This window comes from Bombina bombina, chromosome 1 (assembly GCF_027579735.1).
Source record: "Bombina bombina isolate aBomBom1 chromosome 1, aBomBom1.pri, whole genome shotgun sequence".
Taxonomy (NCBI): domain Eukaryota; kingdom Metazoa; phylum Chordata; class Amphibia; order Anura; family Bombinatoridae; genus Bombina; species Bombina bombina.
The window spans coordinates 514,860,208-514,883,747 of NC_069499.1; the positions used below are offsets into that span (position 1 = coordinate 514,860,208).

General features: G+C 40.5%; 1 protein-coding gene across 2 annotated transcripts in view; it reads right to left on the reverse strand.

Moving 5' to 3' along the window:
* Positions 1 to 23,540, reverse strand: part of OSGEPL1 (O-sialoglycoprotein endopeptidase like 1) — a 49,267-nt gene that overhangs the window by 5,204 nt on the left and 20,523 nt on the right. For both annotated transcript variants that reach the window (XM_053698607.1, XM_053698606.1), the window contains 3 exons: positions 19,947 to 20,151; positions 18,272 to 18,420; positions 3,603 to 3,733 (listed from right to left, as the gene is read on the reverse strand). In XM_053698607.1, coding sequence (XP_053554582.1) covers positions 3,603 to 3,733; positions 18,272 to 18,420; positions 19,947 to 20,151 — 485 coding nt within the window. The remainder of the gene's footprint in view (positions 1 to 3,602; positions 3,734 to 18,271; positions 18,421 to 19,946; positions 20,152 to 23,540) is intronic.

The following is a 23,540-nucleotide window of genomic DNA, read 5'->3' on the forward strand; positions in this document are numbered from 1 at the left end:
GATAGATTCTGTAGAAATGAAAATTTACCTTGACGGAGTCCAGGTTATCAAAGCTTCTAAATTCCTGTCGGGTTCTTCATTCCATTCCGCACCCTTTGGTGGCTCAGTGTATGGAAGTAATCGGCATAATGGTAGCGGCAATGGACATAGTGCCGTTTGCACGCTTACATCTCAGACCGCTGCAACTATGCAGGCTCAGTCAGTGGAGCGGGGATTACACAGATTTGGCCCCTCAACTGAATCTGGACCAAGAGACCAGGGATCCTCTTCCCTGGTGGCTATCTCGGGTCCATCTGTCCAAAGGTATGACCTTCGCAGGCCAGATTGGACTATTGTAACAACAAATGCCAGCCTTCTAGGTTGGGGTGCAGTCTGGAACTCCCTGAAGGCTCAGGGATCGTGGACTCAGGAGTCTCTCCTTCCAATAAATATTCTGGAACTAAGAGCGATATTCAAGGCTCTTCAGGTTTGGCCTCAGTTAGCAACTCTGAGGTACATCAGATTTCAGTCGGTCAACATCACGACTGTAGCTTACATCAACCATCGAGGGGGAACAAGAAGTTCCCTAGAGATGTTAGAAGTTTCAAAAATAATTCACTGGGCAGAGATTTACTCTTTCAGCTATCCATATCCCAGGTGTAGAGCAAAGTCGTCAGACTTTTCATCCGGGAGAGTGGGAACTCCATCCGGAGGTATTTGCACAACTGATTCTCCATTGGGGCAAACCAGAACTGGATCTCATGGCGTCTCGCCAGAACGCCAAGCTTCCGTGTTACGGATCCAGGTCCAGGGATCCCAAGGCGACACTGATAGATACTCTAGCAGCGCCCTGGTCTTTCAACCTGGCTTATGTGTTTCCACCGTTTCCTCTGCTCCCTCGACTGATTGCCAAGATCAAGCAGGAGAGAGCATCAGTGATTCTGATAGCACCTGCGTGGCCACGCAGGACCTGGTATGCAGATCTAGTGGACATGTCATCCTTTCCACCATGGTCTCTGCCTCTGAGACAGGACCTTCTACTTCAGGGTCCTTTCAACCATCCAAATCTAATTTCTCTGAGGCTGACTGCCTGGAGATTGAATGCTTGATTTTATCAAAGCGTGGCTTCTCCGAGTCAGTTATTGATACCTTAATACAGGCACGAAAGCCTGTCACCAGGAAAATTTACCATAAGGTATGGCGTAGATATCTTTATTGGTGTGAATCCAAGGGTTACTCATGGAGTAAGGTCAGGATTCCTAGGATTTTATCTTTTCTACAAGAAGGTTTGGAAAAAGGATTGTCAGCTAGTTTCTTAAAGGGACAGATTTTTGCTCTGTCTATTCTTTTGCACTAGCGTCTGGCAGATGTTCCAGACGTTCAGGCATTTTGTCAGGCTTTAGTTTGAATCAATCCTGTGTTTAAACCTGTTGCTCCACCATGGAGCTTAAACTTGGTTCTTAAGGTTCTTCAAGGAGTTCCGTTTGAACCTCTTCATTCCATAGATATCAAACTTTTATCTTGGAAAGTTCTTTTTTTTTTTTGGTAGCTATTTCCTCGGCTCGTAGAGTCTCTGAGCTATCTGCCTTACAATGTGATTCTCCTTATCTGATTTTTCATACGGATAAGGTAGTCCTGCGTACCAAACCTGGGTTCTTACCTAAGGTGGTATCTAACAAGAATATCAATCAAGAGATTGTGGTTCCATCCTTGTGTTACACAATCTGGACGTGGTCTGTGCTTTAAAGTTTTACTTACAAGCTACTAAAGATTTTCGTCAAACATCTGCTTTGTTTGTTGTCTACTCTGGACAGAGGAGAGGTCAAAAGGCTTTGGCAACCTTTTTCTTTTTGGCTAAGAAGCTTAATCCGCTTAGCCTATGAGACTGCTGGACAGCAGCCTCCTGAAAGGATTACAGCTCATTCCACTAGAGCTGTGGCTTCCACTTGGGCCTTTAAAAATGAGGCTTCTGTTGAACAGATTTGCAAGGCGGCGACTTGGTCTTCGCTTCATACTTTTTAGAAATTTTACAAAATTTGATACTTTTGCTTCTTCGGAGGCTATATTTGGGAGAAAGGTTTTACAGGCAGTGGTTCCTTCCATTGAAGTTCCTGCCTTGTCCCTCCCTTCATCCGTGTACTTTAGCTTTGGTATTGGTATCCCACAAGTAATGAATGATCCGTGGACTGGATACACCTTACAAGAGAAAACACAATTTATGCTTACCTGATAAATTTATTTCTCTTGTGGTGTATCCAGTCCACGGCCCGCCCTGTCATTTTAAGGCAGGTAATTTTTAAATTTAAACTACAGTAACCACTACACCCTATGGTTCCTCCTTTCTCGGCTTGTTTTTCGGTCGAATGACTGGCTATGACAGTTAGGGGAGGAGCTATATTACAGCTCTGCTGTGGGTGTCCTCTTGCAACTTCCTGTTGGGAATGAGAATATCCCACAAGTAATGAATGATCTGTGGACTGGATACACCACAAGAGAAATAAATTTATCAGGTAAGCATAAATTGTGTTTTATCTGGTGGAGTGAATTGAACTGTTTACAAATAGTTCATTTTGCCATTTTAAATAGTTTCCTGTAAAAACCAAAACCTATTCTGAAATAATGAATACTGCTGTATACTTTATAAAAAAGCTATGTAAACAAGATGCAGCAAGTGTAATAATTCTACCAGTGTGGGGACGGGGACGATAGAGCAATGAAAATTAAAAGTAAGTATAGGCATTTGTGCCTACAGAAAGAGATAAGATAAGGAAGTCATTTTCAATAAGCAAAATGCATAAAAATATAAGTTTAAAAAAAATGATGTCAAGAAAAAATGAATTCATAATAAAAGACAATTTTTTTTGTTGTGTTTTTGTTGTATTGCACACACTACCGGAATCATAAAACCTTCATATTGACTTCTATGTCCCTGTACATTCACTTTATGCCGAGGTTTGCATAACAGAAAGACATTTCTACCAAATTGATGAAGACTTGAAATAAATCACTCACTTAGCCATGAAGATTCTTTGTTTTTAACTGAATTTTATTTTCATGAACTTTCTCATTATGATACTGTATTTACTATATGCACAACTGGTCTGTGTGTATTTTTTGTAATAAATGGAGTTTGCTGCTAAATAAAATTTTAAGAAATACTGACTGTTCTATTTAATAAATGGCAATTCTTAGGATACCAGTCCATAAAACTATGTTGTAATCAGACACATTAACAGTAGGAGATTTTTCTTGGTTTGTCAGATGGGTTTAACGTATAGGATAAAACAGTACATAAGGCACTTGTAAAATTGTAATTAAAGGCTTGTTTATGCTAGGCTTGTTTAATTTATTTGTAATCAAATGTGTCTTCAATTGTGTAATGCCTTTCTATTCCAGGTTCAAGCGATCTCTAAAATATCTTTATTATAATGGCATTAACTAATATTCATTCACAAAGCAAAACAACCGCTGTGATTCTTGCCTTTTAATGAGCCCGGATGGAGTTTCTTTATTTTTATTCTCTCTTTTATAGCTTATTACAGCTATTAAACTTGAGTTCCATTAAACTACAGCAAAGAGTTAAAACTGCTGAAAATTTGATTGCTTACAACCACAATCCTCACCAGGCAATCATAACGCCATTATCTGTGCAGAGCTGCGGTGGGGGAAAGAGCAAAGATACATCCATGGCTTCACACATGCTTTGTAGTGTTGTTCGTATATATCCATTGCTGGCAACTCCACCAGACACTACCTAATACAAGAGAAGGGAAAGACAAACTTTACTCTGGGTTATCATTTTTATGTGCTTAAAAAAGCACTGGTTATAGTAGCTCATTTATTTCATGTAATTGGCAAGAGTCCATAAGCTAGTGACGTATGGGATATACAATCCTACCAGGAGGAGCAAAGTTTCCCAAACCTCAAAATGCCTATAAATACACCCCTCACCACACCTACAATTCAGTTTTACAAACTTTGCCTCCTATGGAGGTGGTGAAGTAAGTTTGTGCTAGATTTCTACGTTGATATGCGCTTCTCAGCATGTGGAAGCCCGGTTCCTCTCAGAGTACAGTGAATGTCAGAGGGATGTGAAGGGAGTATCACCTATTGAATACAATGGTCTTCCTAACGGGGATCTATTTCATAGGTTCTCTGTTATCGGTCGTAGAGATTCATCTCCTACCTCCCTTTTAAGATCAACGATATACTCTTATATACCATTACCTCTACTGATTCTTGTTTCTGTACTGGTTTGGCTATCTGCTATATGTGGATGGGTGTCTTTTGGTAAGTATGTTTCATTTACTTAAGACACTCTTAGCTATGGTTTGACACTTTATATATAAAGTTCTAAATATATGTTTGTACTTATATTTGCCATGATTCAGGTTTATCAGTATATTTCCTTTTTGCAGACTGTCAGTTTCATATCTGGGAAATGCTTTATAAAAAAAATCAAAATTCTTACCTGAGGTTTTCAAATTGCCTCTTTCTAAATTGCGGGCTGTATTAGGCTCGCGAGAGCGCAAAATGCTATAATTTATTGCGTTATTCTTGGCGCGAAAATTACGTTTGTTGACGCAAAGTCATCTTTTCCAGCTTCCTAGTTGGCGCCGAATCTTTTCACGAGGTTGCGTCATCTATGACGCTCGAGTTTCGTTCCGGACGTTTTTGGCGCCAAAAAAATGTTTTTCAGTTTGTAGGCGTCATACTTGGCGCCAAACTTTTTTCATTATTTAAGACCTCATTTCTTTTGCCTCTGGTCTTTTTTTTTCCATGTCAGAGGCCTATTCTGTATTTTTTCCCATTCCTGAAACTGTCATATAAGGAAATTGATAATTTTGCTTTATATGTTCTTTTTTTCTTTTACATACTGCAAGATGTCTCAATCTGATCCTGTCTCAGAATCTACTACTGGAATCCTGCTGCCTGATATCGGTTCTACCAAAGCTAAGTACATTTGTTGTAAACTTGTGGTAACTGTTCCTCCAGCTGTGGTTACTGTTCCTCCAGCTGTGGTTTGTAATAGTTGTCATGATAAACTTTTACATGCAGAGAATCTTTCCATCAGTAGTAGTTCATTACATGTTGCTGGTCCATCAACATCTAATGCTCAGGATATTCCTGTAAATTTAAGAGAATTTATTTCTGATTCCATTCAGAAGGCTTTGTCTGCTATTCTGCCTTCTAATAAGCGTAAAAGGTTTTTTAAAACTTCTCATAGGGTTGATGAATTTTCTAATGACCGACAACATACTGATTTATCTATCTCTGATGAGGATCTGTCTGATTCAGAGGATCCTGCCTCAGATATTGACACTGACAAATCCTCTTATTTATTTAAAATGGAGTATATTAATTCTTTATTAAAAGAAGTGTTGATTGCATTAGATATGGAGGAGACTAGTCCTCTTGATACTAAAACTAGTAAACGTTTAAATTCGGGTTATAAACCTCATGTAGTTATTCCAGAGGTTTTTCCAGTAACTGATGCTATTTCAGATATTATTTCTAAGGAATGGAAAAGACTGGGTACTTCTTTTACTACTTCAAGGTTTAAAAAATTGTATCCTTTGCCTACTGATAGATTGGAGTTTTGGGAAAAGATCCCCAAAGTTGATGGGGCCAGCTCTACTCTTGCTAAAAGTACAACTATTCCTACGGAAGATAGTACTTCTTTTAAGGATCCTTTAGACAGGAAGCTTGAATCTTATCTAAGGAAAGCTTATTTATGTTCAGGCCATCTTCTTAGGCCTGATATTTCTTTGGCTGATGTTGCAGCTGCTTCAACTTTTTGGTTGGAAACTTTAGCACAAGTATCAGATCATAATGTGTATAGCATTGTTAAATGAATTCAATATGCTATTAATTTAATTTGTGATGCCATTTTTTATATCATCAGAATTGATGTTAGATATATGTCTTTAGCTATTTTAGCTAGAAGATCTTTATGGCTTAAATCTTGGAATGCTGATATGACTTCTAAATTGACATTGCTATCTCTTTCTTTCCAAGGTAACAAATTATTTGGTTCTCAGTTGGATTCTATAATTTCAACTGTCACTGGGGGGAAGGGAGCTTTTTTGCCTTAAAAAAATCTAAGGGTAAATTTAAAGCTTCTAACCGTTTTCGTTCCTTTCGACAAAATAAGGAACAGAAACCTAATGCTTCCCCTAAGGAATCTGTCTCCTGTTGGAAGCCTTCCTCAATCTGGAATAAATCCAAGCCATTTAAGAGATCTAAACCAGCCCCCAAATCTGCATGAAGGTGCGGCCCTCATTCCAGCTCAGCTGGTAGGGAGCAGATTAAAATTTTTCAAGGATGTTTGGATAAATTCAGTCCAAAATCATTGGATTCAGAACATTGTCTCTCAGGGGTACAGAATAGGTTTAATAAGACCGCCTGTGAGAAGTTTCTTTCTCGCACGCATTCCAGTGAACACAGAGAAAGCGCAGGCTTTCCTGAAGTGTGTTTCAGACCTGGAGTTATCTGGTGTAATCTTGACAGTTCCTTTTCAGGAACAGGGTCTGGGGTTTTATTCAATTCTGTTCATTGTCCCAAAGAAAGAAAATTCATTAAGACCAGTTCTGGATCTAAAAGTCTTGAATCGTTATTTAAGAGTACCAACATTCAAAATGGTGACTATAAGGACTATTCTGCCTTTTGTTCAGCAAGGGCATTATATGTCCACAATAGACTTACAGGATGCAGATCTTCATATTCCGATTCATCCAGATCACTATCAGTTCCTGAGATTCTCTTTTCTAGACAAGCACAATATCTTGGTACTTGCTCAGTCTTTACGTTCTGCAAAATCTCACACGAATCAACTAGTGTTGTTTCTTCAAAAATATGGTTGGAGGATCAATTTACCAAAAAGTTATTTGATTCCTCAGACAAGGGTAACCTTTTTAGGTTTCCAAATAGATTCAGTATCCATGACTCTGTCTCTAACAGACAAGAGACGTCTGAAATTGGTTGCAGCCTGTCGGAACCTTCAGTCTCAATCATTCCCTTCAGTAGCTATGTGCATGGAGGTTTAGGTCTCATGACTGCAGCATCGGACGCAATCCCCTTTGCTCGTTTTCACATGAGACCTCTTCAGCTTTGTATGCTGAACCAATGGTGCAGGAATTATACAAGGATATCACAATTAATATCCTTAGATCCCAATGTTCGACTATCTCTGACTTGGTGGTTAGATCACCATTGTATAGTTCAAGGGGCCTCTTTTGTTCATCCAACCTGGACTGTGATCACAACAGATGTGAGTTTTTCAGGTTGGGGAGCTGTCTGGGGATCTCTGACAGCACAAGGGGTTTGGAAATCTCAAGAGGCGAGATTACCAATCAATATTTTGGAACTCCGTGCGATTCTCGGAGCTCTTCAGTTTTGGCCTCTATTGAAGAGAGAGACGTTTATTTGTTTTCAGACAGACAATGTCACAACTGTGGCGTATGTCAATCATCAGGGTGGGACTCACAGTCCTTAAGCTATTAAAGAAGTATCCCGGATACTTGTTTGGGCAGAATTCAGCTCCTGGCTAATTTCTGTGGTCCATATCCCAGGTATAGACAATTGGGAAGCAGATTATCTCAGTCGTCAAGCTTTACATCCGGGAGAGTGGTCTCTTCACCCAGATGTGTTTTTTTCAAATTGTTCAGATGTGGGGGCTTCCAGAAATAGATCTGATGGCATCTCATCTAAACAAGAAACTTCCCAGGTACCTGTCCAGGTCCAGGGATCCTCAAGCAGTGGATGCATTGACACTTCCTTGGAGTTATCAACCTGCCTATATTTTTCCGTCCCTAGTTCTTCCAAGAGTGATTTCCAAGATCATCATGGAGCAATCATTTGTACTGCTGGTGGCTCCAGCATGGCCTCACAGGTTTTGGTATGCGGATCTTGTTCGGATGTCCAGTTGCCAACCATGGCCACTTCCACTAAGAGTGAAGTCAGCATATGAAGCACAAGCTGACGCGTTTTGGCTGTTGCCGTAGTTGTAGCTGCTGGCTTAAAGTTCTAAAACACAACTTTTAAAATAAACATGCTGCCTCTGATTGGTTGACTGTTAATTAGATCATTAATCACACAATCTGCATTGCTTGTACTGTGTCATGCCTACAATAAGGACTCTGCTTAACCGAGGGTATCAAAACACTTGTCAAATTATGTTAATGCAGTTAGTTGGTACGATGTCTAAATAAATTATTATTCTTAAACATTCATGAATTAAAGTTATGAATTTCTTTTTTACATTTACAAATGCAAATTGCCAAATGATCGCTATTTAGACTTACAAAAACGTTTGGTATGAAAATCTAATATATACTCACTGTGTTAACTAAACGCCCCCTAGCCGGACAGAAACAATTATATATTGAGAATACTACACCACAGGAGATAAAGATTGTGTCACAATCACTATATTAACCAATATGTTCTGGCTCATGAGCCATAATAGTGAATGGCTTATTAACAATGGTTATGTTTGGTGTAGAGTAAATGTACTTATATTATCTATTATGTTGTTGGGGTATAAAACAGAATGTGGCAAACGTTTCCTACATTTGACCGATATTGTAAGTCCTATACTTGTTATACTGAACCTACAAATCTCCCTAGGTGTTCTCTATATCTATCTAAACACTAGATCTATATATAGGGGAAGTCTATATGTAGTCTTGCTTAGGGGGAAGTACTGTGCAGGATTTTCAGGGTACTTATTAAATTGAGATATGTGATGGCCCATACACTATATTCTGAGTCATTAGGGGTATTCAGTAGTACCAATGTTAGACCATCCTAGTGAAAGGAAGGAAAGGAACATATTCCTGAATAATTACCGCACTCTTACTAGGGCTATACTAAATTAATGGTGACCCGCCATAAGGCAAAGAGTTGAATTGGAAAGACCATATATTGGGGTGACCCCACTGCACAGGGTTGAAGAGATACTTAATAAATTTGAATACATAATGTCTGCGGCACTATGATAAATGAATTTATATGGGATACTTAATTGATGATGTTGTCAAGAAACAACCTCATACGGGACTTAAATATCCAGAAAACGTATCTTTTACCCAGAAGTGCCTCACGATCACCTCCTCTTTCTGGGAGTGTAATCCTTTCAATACATGTCCAGCTGAATGAATCAGAGCTTTTGTTATGTCTTTGTGCAAAATGTTGCACAAGTGGGGTACTCGCTGTTCCCTTTTTAATATTTGAGAGGTGTTCCCTGATCCTGGACCTTATCTCTCGTGTCGTGAGGCCCACATATTGTTTTTCACAAATGCTGCATGTTATTAGATAGATCACAAAGGAAGACGTACAATTAAGGCAAGAAAGTTTCTTAAAAACTTGCCCCGTAACAGTGGACTTAAAATTGTCTTTTGTGTCAACTTTCGCACATGCCACACACGATCTATTGTGGCAGCGAAACATGCCATGCGTGGTTAGCCAAGACGATTCTCTCCTCTCCCTCTGTGGTAATTTAGTTGGTGCAATAAAATTGATAATTGTTTTTCCTCTCTTATACGCAAATTTACAACGTGCCGCTGTTAAATTTGCTAGAGCATCATCAGCCCTCAAGAGGGGGATGTGTTTCCTTATTATTCTAAAATTTCATTATATTGTTCGGAATAATCCGTAATGAAAAGGATATTGTCTTGGCCCTCCATTTGCGTTTTGGGCTTCAATGCCTTTTTTGACATCAACAAATCTGCTCTATCCAGACCCTCTACTGTGTTGAAGGCCTCCTTGATTGTCTTATTGTCATAGCCCCGTTCTTTGAGGCGCCTGGATAAACCTGTGGCCTGTTTGTAGGTCGGTTGGTCTGAACAATTTCTTTTCAGACGAATGAATTGGCCTTTGGCCACCCCTTTAAAAACACTTCTGGGGTGGTTACTTCTGGCATGCAGTAGCGTATTACCAGAAATAGGTTTTCTGTATACATTTGTTGCCACTGTTTTGCCATGACTTCCTGAAAGAGTCATGTCCAGGTAATTAATCTGTTCCCCATTCCATTCATGAGTGAAACTTAAATTCAAGTCATTTGAATTCAGATAATCCAAAAAGGTGTCATCCTGATCACCACACCAGATGATCAGCAGGTCATCGATGAACCTTTTATACAGCACAATACTCGAGCCGAAGGGATTTCCACCTCCATAGATGCGGCACTGCTCCCACCAACCCATGAACAGGTTGGCGAAGGATGGGGCAAACTTAGCCCCCATCGCAGTGCCGCAAATTTGGAGCTAGAACACTCCCTCGAACTCAAAGTAATTGTGCTGCAACAAAAATTCTGTGACCTTAAGTGTGAATTCACAAAAGTCTGGATTTTCTCCATAATACTTCCTCATGTACAAGGCTATAGCCTGAATACCCTTCTCATGGGGTATGGATGAGTATAAAGACTTTACATCTATCGTAAGCCATTTATACAAAAGCCGAAACGCGTCAGCTTGTGCTTCATATGCTGACTTCACTGTTTTTGTACTACTATGGTCTGTGTGACAGGCTTGTTTTTATTCATTGAATTTTTAAACGAGGCTCCCGGCTGGTGCTCCTTTAAAGTTTCCTGTTTGAATAGTTTGCGACTTTGACTTTGCGAGTGCAGCACAGCCGAAGGATGCCCCCATACCTTGCTCCGTGAGTACAGCTACGCGGAGTGTCCGTGGGACGACTTTCACCCAATCCTGAAGCAAGATGTGGAGCGGACCAATGAACGGAAAGGAGTTGACTTCCGGTTCAAGACTGAGGTTACGCAAGCTCCCCAGACGGCTTGGCAGACAGATCAGTGTGTAGTGATAGAAGGGGTTTTCTTCTAAACCGGTGAGACGAATCACAACAGGAGACAGTGAGCCCAGTACCCCAAACTGCAAAGTTGAATCTACTGAGGGTAAGCAATTTACGCTCTTACTACCTGGAAATTTACAGAACTTACTACCTTACACTAAACTTTGTCATGCTGTTTACTTGCTCAGGATCGCAAAATATATAAGTACAGGGACTTTCTTGTTGTGCACTTCCACTAAGGCCAGACCTTCTATCTCAAGGTCCGTTTTTCCATCAGGATCTCAAATCATTAAATGTGAAGGTATGGAAATTGAACGCTTAGTGCTTAGTCATAGAGGTTTCTCTGACTCAGTGATTAATACTATGTTGCAGGCTCGTAAATCTGTTTCTAGAAAGATTTATTATCGAGTTTGGAAGACTTACATTTCATGGTGTTCTCATAAATTCTCTTGACATTCTTTTAGAATTCCTAGAATTTTACAGTTTCTTCAGGATGGTTTGGATAAGGGTTTGTCTGCGAGTTCCTTGAAAGGACAAATTTCTGCTCTGTTTTATTCCACAGAAAAATTGCTAAACTCCCTGATATTCTTTGTTTTGTACAGGCTTTGGTTCGTATCAAGCCTGTCATTAAATCAATCTCTCCTCCTTGGAGTCTTAATTTGGTTTTGAAGGCTTTACAGGCTCCTCCGTTTGAGCCTATGCATTCTTTGGACATTAAATTGCTTTCTTTGAAAGTGTTGTTCCTTTTGGCCATCTCTTCTGCTAGAAGAGTTTCTGAATTATCTGCTCTTTCTTGTGAGTCTCCTTTTCTGATTTTTCATCAGGATAAGGCAGTTTTGCGGACTTCATTTAAATTCTTACCTAAAGTTGTGAATTCCAACAACATTAGTAGGGAAATTGTTGTCCCTTCTTTGTGTCCCCATCCTAAGAATTCTTTGGAAAGATCTTTACATTCTTTGGATGTGGTGAGAGCTTTGATATATTATGTTGAAGCTACTAAAGTTTTCAGGAATACTTCTAGTCTATTTGTTATCTTTTCTGGTTCTAGGAAAGGTCAGAAGGCTTCTGCCATTTCTTTGGCATCTTGGTTAAAGCTTTTGTTTCATCACGCTTATTTGGAGTCAGATAAATCCCGCCTCAGAGAACTACAGCTCATTCTACTAGGTCAGTTTCCACTTTCTGGGCTTTTAAGAATGAAGCTTCAGTTGATCAGATTTGCAAAGCAGCAACTTGGTCTTCTTTGCATACATTTACTAAGTTCTACCATTTTGATGTTTTCTCTTCTTCAGAAGCAGTTTTTGGTAGAAAAGTTCTTCAGGCAGCTGTTTCAGTTTGATTCTTCTGCTTATATTTTCAGTTTTTTTCTTTTCCATTTTAAGATTAAAACTTATGATTCAGGTTGTGGATTAATTTTTTCAGCGGAATTGGCTGTCTTTATTTTTTATCCCTCCCTCTAGTGACTCTTGCGTGGAGTTCCACATCTTGGGTATTGATATCCCATATGTCACTAGCTCATGGACTCTTGCCAATTACATGAAAGAAAACATAATTTATGTAAGAATTTACCTGATAAATTCATTTCTTTCATATTGGCAAGAGTCCATGAGGCCCACCCTTTTTTGTATAAAGCACAATTATTCCAATTCCTTTGTTTATGCTTTTGCTCCTTTCTTTATCACCCCACTTCTTGGCTATTCGTTAAACTGAAATGTGGGTGTGGTGAGGGGTGTATTTATAGGCATTTTGAGGTTTGGGAAACTTTGCCCCTCCTGGTAGGTTTGTATATCTCATACGTCACTAGCTCATGGACTCTTGCCAATATGAAAGAAATGAATTTATCAGGTAAATTCTTACATAAATTATGTTTTTTAACAATAACATACCCATTATAGTTCATTTAATACCTAATAAACATTCTGTGTTGCGTACAATATTAAAAAAAAATTAATTTTCCTTCCCAAAATAGGGAGAGTCCACGGCTTTATTCCTTTCTGTTGGGAATACAACACCTGGCCACCAGGAGGAGTCAAAGACACCACAGCCAAAGGCTTAAAGGGACACTGTACCCAAAAAAAATATTTTGTAATTCAGAAAGAGCATGCAATTTTAAGCAACTTTCTAATTTACTCCTATTATCAATTTTTCTTCGTTCTCTTGCTATCATTATTTAAAAAAGAAGGCATCTAAGCTTTTTTTGGGTTTCATTACTCTGGATAACACTTTTTTATTGGTGGATGAATTTATCCACCAATCAGCAAGGACAACCCAGGTTGTTCACCAAAAATGGGCCGGCATCTAAACTTACATTCTTGCATTTCAAATAAAGATACCAAGAGAAAGAAGAAAATTTGATAATAGGAGTAAATTAGAAAGTTGCTTACAATTTCATGCTCAATCTGAATCACAAAAGAAAATTTTTGGGTACAGTGTCCCTTTAAATATCCCTCCCACTTCTTCTTCACCCTAGTCATTCTTTTGCTCCTTTCTTTATCACCCCACTTCTTGGCTATTCGTTAAACTAAAAAGTGGGTGTGGTGAGGGGTGTATTTATAGGCATTTTGAGGTTTGGGAAACTTTGCCCCTCCTGGTAGGTTTGTATATCTCATACGTCACTAGCTCATGGACTCTTGCCAATATGAAAGAAATTAATTTATCAGGTAAATTCTTACATAAATTATGTTTTTTAACAATAACATACCCATTATAGTTCATTTAATACCTAATAAACATTCTGTGTTGCGTACAATATTAAAAAAAAATTCATTTTCCTTCCCAAGATAGGGAGAGTCCACGGCTTTATTCCTTTCTGTTGGGAATACAACACCTGGCCACCAGGAGGAGTCAAAGACACCACAGCCAAAGGCTTAAATATCCCTCCCACTTCTTCTTCACCCTAGTCATTCTTTGCCTTTCGTCACGTTAGCAGGTGGCAGAGAAGTGGCAGAAGATTCGGAGAGTCCTGAAAAAGGGTATCTGCCCTTCGAGATAGGACTGGAGTTTTAAGTAGTCATGTCAACCTCTCAGTGAGAGTATTGATGAAAGTTAGAGTCTGGAGATGCAGGTTTTTCTGTGAAACCATCCAGACTACTGCTAACAGCTCCTAAGCAGTCAGTGTTGACAAGTTTCACTGCCTGCTTTCTCTCACTCAAGTCAATGTCAGAAGCGCTGCTATAACACTGTCACACTTGAGAGGCTGTGTTCTGTTCCACAGCATGGATCCTGGAGGTAAGACTGTTTAAATTTTTACACATAAAATGCTATAACAGGGTCACAGTGTGGCTCCTTTATACCTTGATAGGATCCAGGGTTAATATCCTCTGAAGGGGGTTTATTGAACAGTTGGGGTTAATCAGTGTATTAATTATTTACATGCTGCTTTGTGTGATTTTTTCCTGGGCTAATAGACTGTGTATTTTTGGCTGGAACAAACAGGTTTCACTTTTTAGTTTCACTTTCATTTTTGAAAGTGTTGCACAGCTCGTATTACTTGCTGTACTTGTAATAACAGGGAAAGTACTGTCTTGTACTCCATGTGACGGGGTGGTTATAACCTTAGCTATGGAGGACTCTGAAATATTAAAAGGTACTCCTTCTGTACTAAATCATACCTGTTTATATTGTGAGGAGGCTGTGGTTTTCCCGCCCACTCAATTATGTTCCACATGCCTTAACACCGTTATAAAGTCTAAGAAGGGAGACAAGCCTGCTAAGGCTCTTAGTCCCTCTGAGCCGTCTAACTCTCAGGACTCGGCGTCCCATGAGATAACTACCCTTGCTACATTATCCACTCCACATGCAGTTCCCCATAGCACATCTTATCCTCCATCCGGAGGGGGCCTTCTTCCTGTGGACTTTGCCGCGCAGTTACAAACAGCGGTGTCTGTGGTCCTCAGTGCATTACCTCGCCCTAACAAACGCAAGAGAAAGCCCGGAGTCATCTAAATATTTATCGGATTTAGCTATTCTGTCCCAGTTATCCGATGAGTTAACCTCTTTAGCTTTAGAGGGTGGACTTTCTGGGTCGGATTCCTTATCGTCTAAGCCTCCTGCTGCAGAGGAACCGTCCTTTAGATTTAAAATTGAGTACTTGCGTTTTTTATTAAAAGGAGGTCCTGTCTACATTAGAGGTTCCAGAGGCCGCGCTGCCTGAAGAACCTATGATACTTAAATTAGACAGAGTTTATGAAGACAGGAAAGTTCCTTTGACTTTTCCTGTCCAGGTTAAGATAGCTAACATTATTAAGAAAGAATGGGAAAAAAATGGTGCTTCCTTTTCCCCCTCGTCTACTTTTAAAAAGTTGTTCCTGGTCCCGGACTCTCAACTGGTTTTGTGGGGCTCAATTCCTAAGGTGGATGTGCTTTCTCTATGCTTGCTAAACGTACTACTATACCTCTTGAGGATAGTTCTTTGATCAAGAATCTTTACAAAGGTTCTGGGGGCTCTTCTAGCAGTTGCCAGAAATCAGGGTATTGCAGTAGCCCCATACTTGGACGATATTCTGGTGCAAGCATCATCCTTTCAGTCTTGTGGAAGAATTCTCAGAGTCCCCTCTCAATCTTCTTCGATCACATGGATGGAAGATAAACTTGGAAAACTCTTATTCCAAGTACCAGGGTGGAATTCCTGGGTACTATAATAGACTCCATATCCATGAGGATACAGACCAGAGACGTTGCAAGCTAACTTCGGCATGTCTTTTCCTCCGGACTTCCTTGAGTCCCTCTGTGGCTCAGTGTATGGAGGCAATTGGTCCCATGGTGTCCTGCATGGATATCATTCCTTTTGCCAGGTTCCGTCTTAGACTTTTACAACTGTGCATGCTGAGGCAGTGGAACGGCAATCATTCAGATCTGTCTCAACAGATTGTATTATAGTGATGTGTCAAGGAGCACCTAAAAATAAGGCTAGGTGTTCTTAAAAATAGGGTGGGAGGAGCAAATTCGAATTAAAACTGAACTAAAATCAAACACTAGGAGCTAAAGATAAAAGGTAGGAAGAGGGGAATCTATAAACAAATAGTATACCCCCAGCGCTTGGTGTGAGCAACACCTATAACTCCTTGAAAAGGGTACCTAGCTTGCCCAGAGGTAAACAGTGGTATAGTAATGTGTCAAGGAGCACCTAAAAATAAGGTTAAGCACTCCTTGACACATCACTATACCACTGTTTACCTCAGGGCAAGCTAGGTACCCTTTTCAAGTAGCTATAGGTGTTGCTCACACAAAGTGCTGGGGGTATACTGTTTGTCAACAGATTGTATTAGACAGCTGGTCGACAGAAAATCACTCTCTTGGTGGCTCTGTCCAGATCATCTGTCCCGAGGAACATGCTTCTTAAGACCATCCTGGGAGATTGTGACTACAAACGCAAGCCTATCCGGATGGGGAGCTGTTTGGGGTGCCAGGAAGGCATAGGGGTTGTGGACTCAGGAGTAGTCCTCCCTCCCAATCAATATTTTGGAACTACGGGCAAACTTCAAGGCTTAGCCACTTCTGGGTTAATACCAGTTTATCAGATTCCAATCAAAATAATATAACCTTGGTGGCTTACACAATGTCAGCGATCCACATTCCAGGTGTGGACAACTGGGAGGCAGATTTTCTCAGCAGGCAATCCTTCCATTCAGGGGAATGGTCTCTCCATCCCAAGGTGTTTGCAGAGATATGCAGCAACTGGGGGACTAAGCTACCCAAGTACGGGTCTAGGTCAAGGGATCCCCAAGCGGATCTAATAGATGCACTAGCAGTGCCCTGGAGGTTCAAACTCATATCTTTTTCATCCATTACCGCTTCTTCCTCGAGTGGTGGCCGGCATCAAGCAGGAGCGGGTGTCAGTAATCCTGATTGCTCCATCGTGGCCGCAAAGGACATGGTTCGCGGATCTAGTGGGGATGTCCTCATCTCCTTCGTGGAAGTTACCTTGTCGCAGAGACCTGTTGATATAAGGGCCATTTGTTCATCAAAATCTAGATTCTCTGAGGCTGACTGCGTGGAGTTTGAACGCTTAGTCTTAGCCAAGAGAGGTTTCTCTAAAAATGTCATTGATACTCTTATTCAAGCTCGTAAACCAGTTACTTGGCATATCTATCACAAGGTGTGGAGGACCTACTTATTCTTCATCGAAGGAACGCTTACTTCACAATTTGGATGTGGTTCGCATCTTGAAGTTCTATCTTCAGGCTACTAAGGAGTTTAGACAATCTTCCTCTTTGTTGTCTATTCAGGGAAGCGTAATGGGCAAAAGGCTACTTTGATTTCCATATATTTTCGGCTAAGGAGTGTCATCCGCTTATCTTACGAGACAGCGGGACATCGTCCTCCTGAGAGGATAACGGCTCATTCCACTAGAACAGTGGCTTCCTCTTGGGCCTTTAAGAACGAGGCCTCTATGGATCAGATTTGTAAGGCGGCTACCTGGTCCTCCTTACATACTTTTTCAAAATGTTACAAGTTTGATGTTTTTGCTTCGACTGAAGCAGCTTTCGGGAGAAAAGTTTTGCAGGCTGTGGTGCCCTCAGAATAGGGTCCGCCTCTTCCTTTTTGTTTCCTCCCGTTATTCATTCAGTGTCCTCTGGAGCTTGGGTATAGTTTTCCCAACAGTAAGGAATAAAGCCATGGACTCTTCCTATCTTAGGAAGGAAAACATAATTTATGTTTTCCAGATAAATTGCTTTCCTTCCAGATAGGGAGAGTCCACAGCCCCCGCACGTTTTTTCTTGTCTATGAGGGGTCCACTATTATATATATTATTCTTCTGGCACCATTTATACCCTAATGTTTCTCATACTTTTCCTTGTTCCCTCGGCAGAATGACTGGGGTAATGAGGAAGTGGAAGGGATATTTAAGCCTTTGGCTTGGGTGTATTTGCCTCCTCCTGGTGGCCAGGTGTTGTATTTCCCAACAGTAAGGAATGAAGCCATGGACGACTTTCCCTCTCCGTAAGGAAAGGAATTTATCTGGTAAGCATAAATTAGGTGGGTTTTTTTTTTTTTTACAATTAATACAGTCTATTTCAAGGTGGGGGGGACTCAGTACCTGTTATTAAATGTTAAAAACAGTTTTAAGGAATGCTCAAATTACTTTTCCAAATATTTTTTTGAGGCTCAATAACAGACAGTAAATTATGACTGCAAATCCATGCTTAGCCATGAATAAATATTTATAATACAAAAGAGTTATCCTATAATTCTATGGCATTCTATGGCCACTAATTGATTTAGTTGTAATTCAGATACCAGTTGTGATTATTATTTTTTTTGGTGTTAATAAAGTCACTGTAAAGGATTATTAAAAAAATATTTTATAGTTACTATACCAAAATCTTTGGAGGTTGTCCCTAAATGCAATACCACAGTACTTTCTCATACTTCCCATAAAGTTTCACACCTATAGTAATGTTAAAGTAAGTTTGCTTCTATGCGATATAATGAAACTAAAATTGTACCTTCAGGTTCAATGTCCTGCTTCAGAAGAATGAATACATACCATGAATGGATGTGCTGGGGGTAGCAGTCCTTCCTTCTTGCAATATATGATAGCTCTCTGTGTTCTTTTGGCAATGTGACGTGCCACTGTGTGCTGTACAGAAGCAGCTATATCAGATACACATGACAGTACCTGCCCCTTGTGTATGCCTGTACAACATGATACATACATATTATCTATGTGACGTGCCACTGTGTGCTGTTCAGAAGCAACTACACATGACAGTACCTGCCCCTTGTGTATGCCTGTACTAAATGATAAATATATTATCTATGTGACGTGCCACTGTGTACTGTAAAGCAGCAGCTATATCACCTGCACATGACAGTGCCTGCCTCTTGTGTATGCCTGTACAAGATGATACATATAATAATATCTATGTGACATGCCACTTACTGTGTGCTGTACAGAAGAAGCTATATCACCTGCACATGACAGTACCTGCCCCTTGTGTATGACTGTACTACATGATACTTATTATAATAATAATAATAATAATAATATCTATGTGACATGCTTCTATGTGCTGTACAGAAGCAGCTATATCAGATGCACATGACAGTACCTGCCCCTTGTGTATGATTGTACTACATTATACAAAACACAAGAATGAACCGCACTCACAGACTGGACTGAGTACACATCCTAAGCCACTGTAAACTCCACAGCCCTAAACACTGACAGACAGCTGCACAGTTCCCAGCAACCCAGGCAGTTAACCCCTGAGCAGCCTGGGTGACAGGCCCACAGGGAAGCATAACAAACATTATCAACACAACACACAGAAAACTTGGCACTCGCCAGCAGATACACAGTAATGTTTAAAAGCAAAACTGGGGGAAGTCAGTTACATTTGGCGCCAAAGGATCAAGCCCAGGACCACGTCAAGGTCTCCCTTCTTCCTAGGACCCTAAACCAGTACCGACACAATGCATGCTTTCAAACAAACCAACTGGGAACCTCCCAGGGTGACACAGGCTTTTGTAACCTCCCCTATGTAAATACAAAACACAGGAATGGACCACACTCACAGACTGGACTGGGTACACATCCTAAGCCACTGTAAACTCCACAGCCCTGAACACTGACAGACAGTTGCACAGTTCCCAGCAACCCAGGCAGTTAACCTCTGAGCAGCCTGGGTGACAGGCTCGCAGGCTTTTCTGATCAGGTCTTCCTTTCAAAAGTGGTTCGCAGACACACTGTCTAATCACAGCGCGGCCGATCGCACTATTGAACTAAATATAGCTTGCTCCCACTCTTGTCTGGTAGCGGGAGTGAGCTACATTTAGTTCAATAACGTGATCGGGTGCGCTGTGATTAGACAGCACGCCCGCGAACCGCTAAGATCTGATAAGAAGAGCCTGGAGAGGAAACGAGGCAAGTTTAACATTGGGGGCTAAAATCTCTCAAATCTTTTCATTTTAAAAGCTGTCGCTAAGATAATGTTACATAATTCTGCACTAAATTTACTGTCCCTCTAATGTTTAAATCATGCTATTTATTTTATTTTGAATAACTTACTAAACATGTTTTCTAAAATGATTTCCAATAATAACATAAAAAAAAATCTGAATTCACTGCCATGAGGAATAAAAATACATTTTCATTTTTACAGAAGCAAATGTAAAAAAATAAAATCTGTGAAACACAAGTAAACAATTACAATCTGTACCTTCTTCTGCCTCCTTTTTCTGAATAATGTTATTGACCTGGCTACGTAGCCCAGCAAACGAAAAGTTGCAGTCCTTGTGCTGTGACATTGGTGTCCGCAGATGCACTAGTAGCCTGTTCCCATAACGAGCTAAGTGCTCAATTGCCTGGCCACCTCCCATACTGGAGCATTCTGGATGGTTTATGAGTGAAAGTTGTCTGGCAACCTAAAAATAAATAAAAAAAAGTGATTACTATTCCTATTATTCTTATTATGAACTTATGAGTTTAAGTTATCAAAAAACTAACCCCAATAAATGTGTTTTTTTAAAGACACTAAGCTGCTGAGCACAACTACAAAAGAATAGTCACTACACTACACAGACCGCTGCTTGCCTACTCTGTTCTCCACCTCTTAGGTGGAGAATTTCAATCTCCCCAGTCTCGTCCGACCAGGGAGATTGACAGCTCCAGCCCGCGTGTGATTGGCTGTGCACAGGCAGGGGTGGAGTTAAATTCCAGCAGCGGATTGCTGCCCACCAGAGGAGAGCTCAGGCGGACAGGGGCAAATGTGTACGCCCCCGTCCGCCATGGATTGATAAATCGAGTTTAGTGTGCAGGAATGCCTGTGCTACAAGATTGCAGCACCCTGTTTAAAGAGGCAGAGCTGCAGCATCTAGCACCTTTAAGGGGTTTAAATAAGTGAACAAGTTTGAATCGAATTTTAGAACAGGAGTTAAAGCAATAGCATAGTGATTAGTAACCATGCTATTGTAGTATTGCCCAGCAGTTTAATGTCCCTTTAACACACAGTAAAGCAAGCATAAATAGCCACATTGTCTACACAAACAGAATACAGATTTTGTGAAGGGAAAATGCCAATCGTCATTTTGGCATCCTTAGCTGCTGTATTATTACTTCTGTTTGCTAACACTATTAGCTACTCTATTCCCTAATCTCAATCTCCTATCTGTACATCAAGCCATCACAGAGACCAGACGTCTGGCTTCTCTTCCCTGTTTTAAATCATTCTGCTAGAAGCAAGAGAGCATGTCTCCATATAGTGCACTTAGTAAAAGTACATCAGTTTACTGTGTTCAAGTGCAGGTGCTCCTTTTTTTTTAAATTAATTAATTTCGACAGAATTTAGGCATTACGCTGGGTGTCTCTAGGCTTTGTGATCTCCTTGCTTTCTTTATAGAATAACAATCATATAATATATATATATATATATATATACACTTACACTAATCGTCCCATGATAATTCTTACTAGCTCTATTTTTTAACTACAACATTTTTGTAGTGCCATACGTAAAACTATAATACACCATTATATTCTACTATTATATAATTGTTAAGAATAAGCAACTACATGTACAGTATATAATTGAAACAAATATATATATATATATATATATATATATATATAAATTATCTAAAAAGACAGAGAACATTCTCTCTCACACAGACACTTTCACGCTATCTATCTCTCTCTAACACACACACACACACTGTCCTTACATACTCTCTCATGATGAGTAGCAACCATTCTATTTTAGTTGTACTCAGCAGTTTAATGTCCCTTTAACAATCAAGACTTTGATGTGATAATATAAATCTATTTTCTCATCTTCTTAAAGGGACACTCAAGTAAAAAACAGAATTTATGCTTACCTGATAAATTACTTTCTCCAACGGTGTGTCTGGTCCACGGCGTCATCCTTACTTGTGGGAATATCTCTTCCCCAACAGGAAATGGCAAAGAGCCCAGCAAAAGCTGTCCATATAGTCCCTCCTAGGCTCCGCCCACCCCAGTCATTCGAACGACGGACAGGAGGAAAAAACAGGAGAAACTATAGGGTGCCGTGGTGACTGTAGTTAGAGAAAATAATTAATCAAACCTGATTAAAAAACCAGGGCGGGCCGTGGACCGGACACACCGTTGGAGAAAGTAATTTATCAGGTAAGCATAAATTCTGTTTTCTCCAACATTGGTGTGTCCGGTCCACGGCGTCATCCTTACTTGTGGGAACCAATACCAAAGCTTTAGGACACGGATGAAGGGAGGGAGCAAATCAGGTTACCTAAACAGAAGGCACCACGGCTTGCAAAACCTTTCTCCCAAAAATAGCCTCCGAAGAAGCAAAAGTATCAAATTTGTAAAATTTGGCAAAAGTGTGCAGTGAAGACCAAGTCGCTGCCTTACATATCTGATCAACAGAAGCCTCGTTCTTGAAGGCCCATGTGGAAGCCACAGCCCTAGTAGAGTGAGCTGTGATTCTTTCAGGAGGCTGCCGTCTGGCAGTCTCGTAAGCCAATCGGATGATGCTTTTAAGCCAAAAGGAAAGAGAGGTAGAAGTCGCTTTTTGACCTCTCCTTTTACCAGAATAGACGACAAACAGAGAAGATGTTTGTCTGAACTCTTTTGTAGCTTCTAAATAGAATTTTAGAGCACGGACTACATCTAAATTGTGTTACAAACGTTGCTTCTTTGAAACTGGATTCGGACACAAAGAAGGTACAACTATCTCCTGGTTAATATTTTTGTTGGAAACAACCTTTGGAAGAAAACCAGGCTTAGTACGCAAAACAACCTTATCTGAATGGAACACCAGATAGGGCGGAGAACACTGCAGAGCAGATAACTCAGAAACTCTTCTAGCAGAAGAAATAGCAACCAAAAACAAAACTTTCCAAGATAACAACTTAGTATCTATGGAATGTAAAGGTTCAAACGGAACCCCTTGGAGAACTGAAAGAACTAGATTTAGACTCCAGGGAGGAGTCAAAGGTCTGTAAACAGGCTTGATCCTAACCAGAGCCTGAACAAATGCTTGAACATCTGGCACAGCTGCCAGTCGTTTGTGTAACAAGACAGATAAAGCAGAAATCTGTCCCTTTAGAGAACTCGCTGATAATCCTTTATCCAAACCTTCTTGTAGAAAGGAAAGGATCTTAGGAATTTTGATCTTATTCCATAAGAATCCCTTGGATTCACACCAGCAGATATATATTTTCCATATTTTATGGTAAATTTTTCTAGTTACCGGTTTTCTGGCTTGAACCAGAGTATCTATCACAGAATCTGAAAACCCACGCTTTGATAGAATCAAGCGTTCAATTTCCAAGCCGTCAGCTGGAGGGAGACCAGATTTGGATGTTCGAATGGACCCTGTACAAGAAGATCCTGTCTCAAAGGTAGCTTCCATGGTGGAACCGATGACATATTCACCAGGTCTGCATACCAAGTCTTGCGTGGCCAAGCAGGAGCTATCAAGATCACCGAGGCCCTCTCCTGCTTGATCCTGGCTACCAGCCTGGGAATGAGAGGAAACGGTGGAAACACATAGGCTAGGTTGAAGGTCCAAGGCGCTACTAGTGCATCCACTAGAGTCGCCTTGGGATCCCTGGATCTGGACCCGTAGCAAGGAACCTTGAAGTTCTGACGAGACGCCATCAGATCCATGTCTGGAATGCCCCATAATTGAGTTAACTGGGCAAAGATCTCCGGGTGGAGTTCCCACTCCCCCGGATGGAATGTCTGACGACTCAGATAATCCGCCTCCCAGTTTTCCACTCCTGGGATGTGGATCGCAGATAGGTGGCAGGAGTGA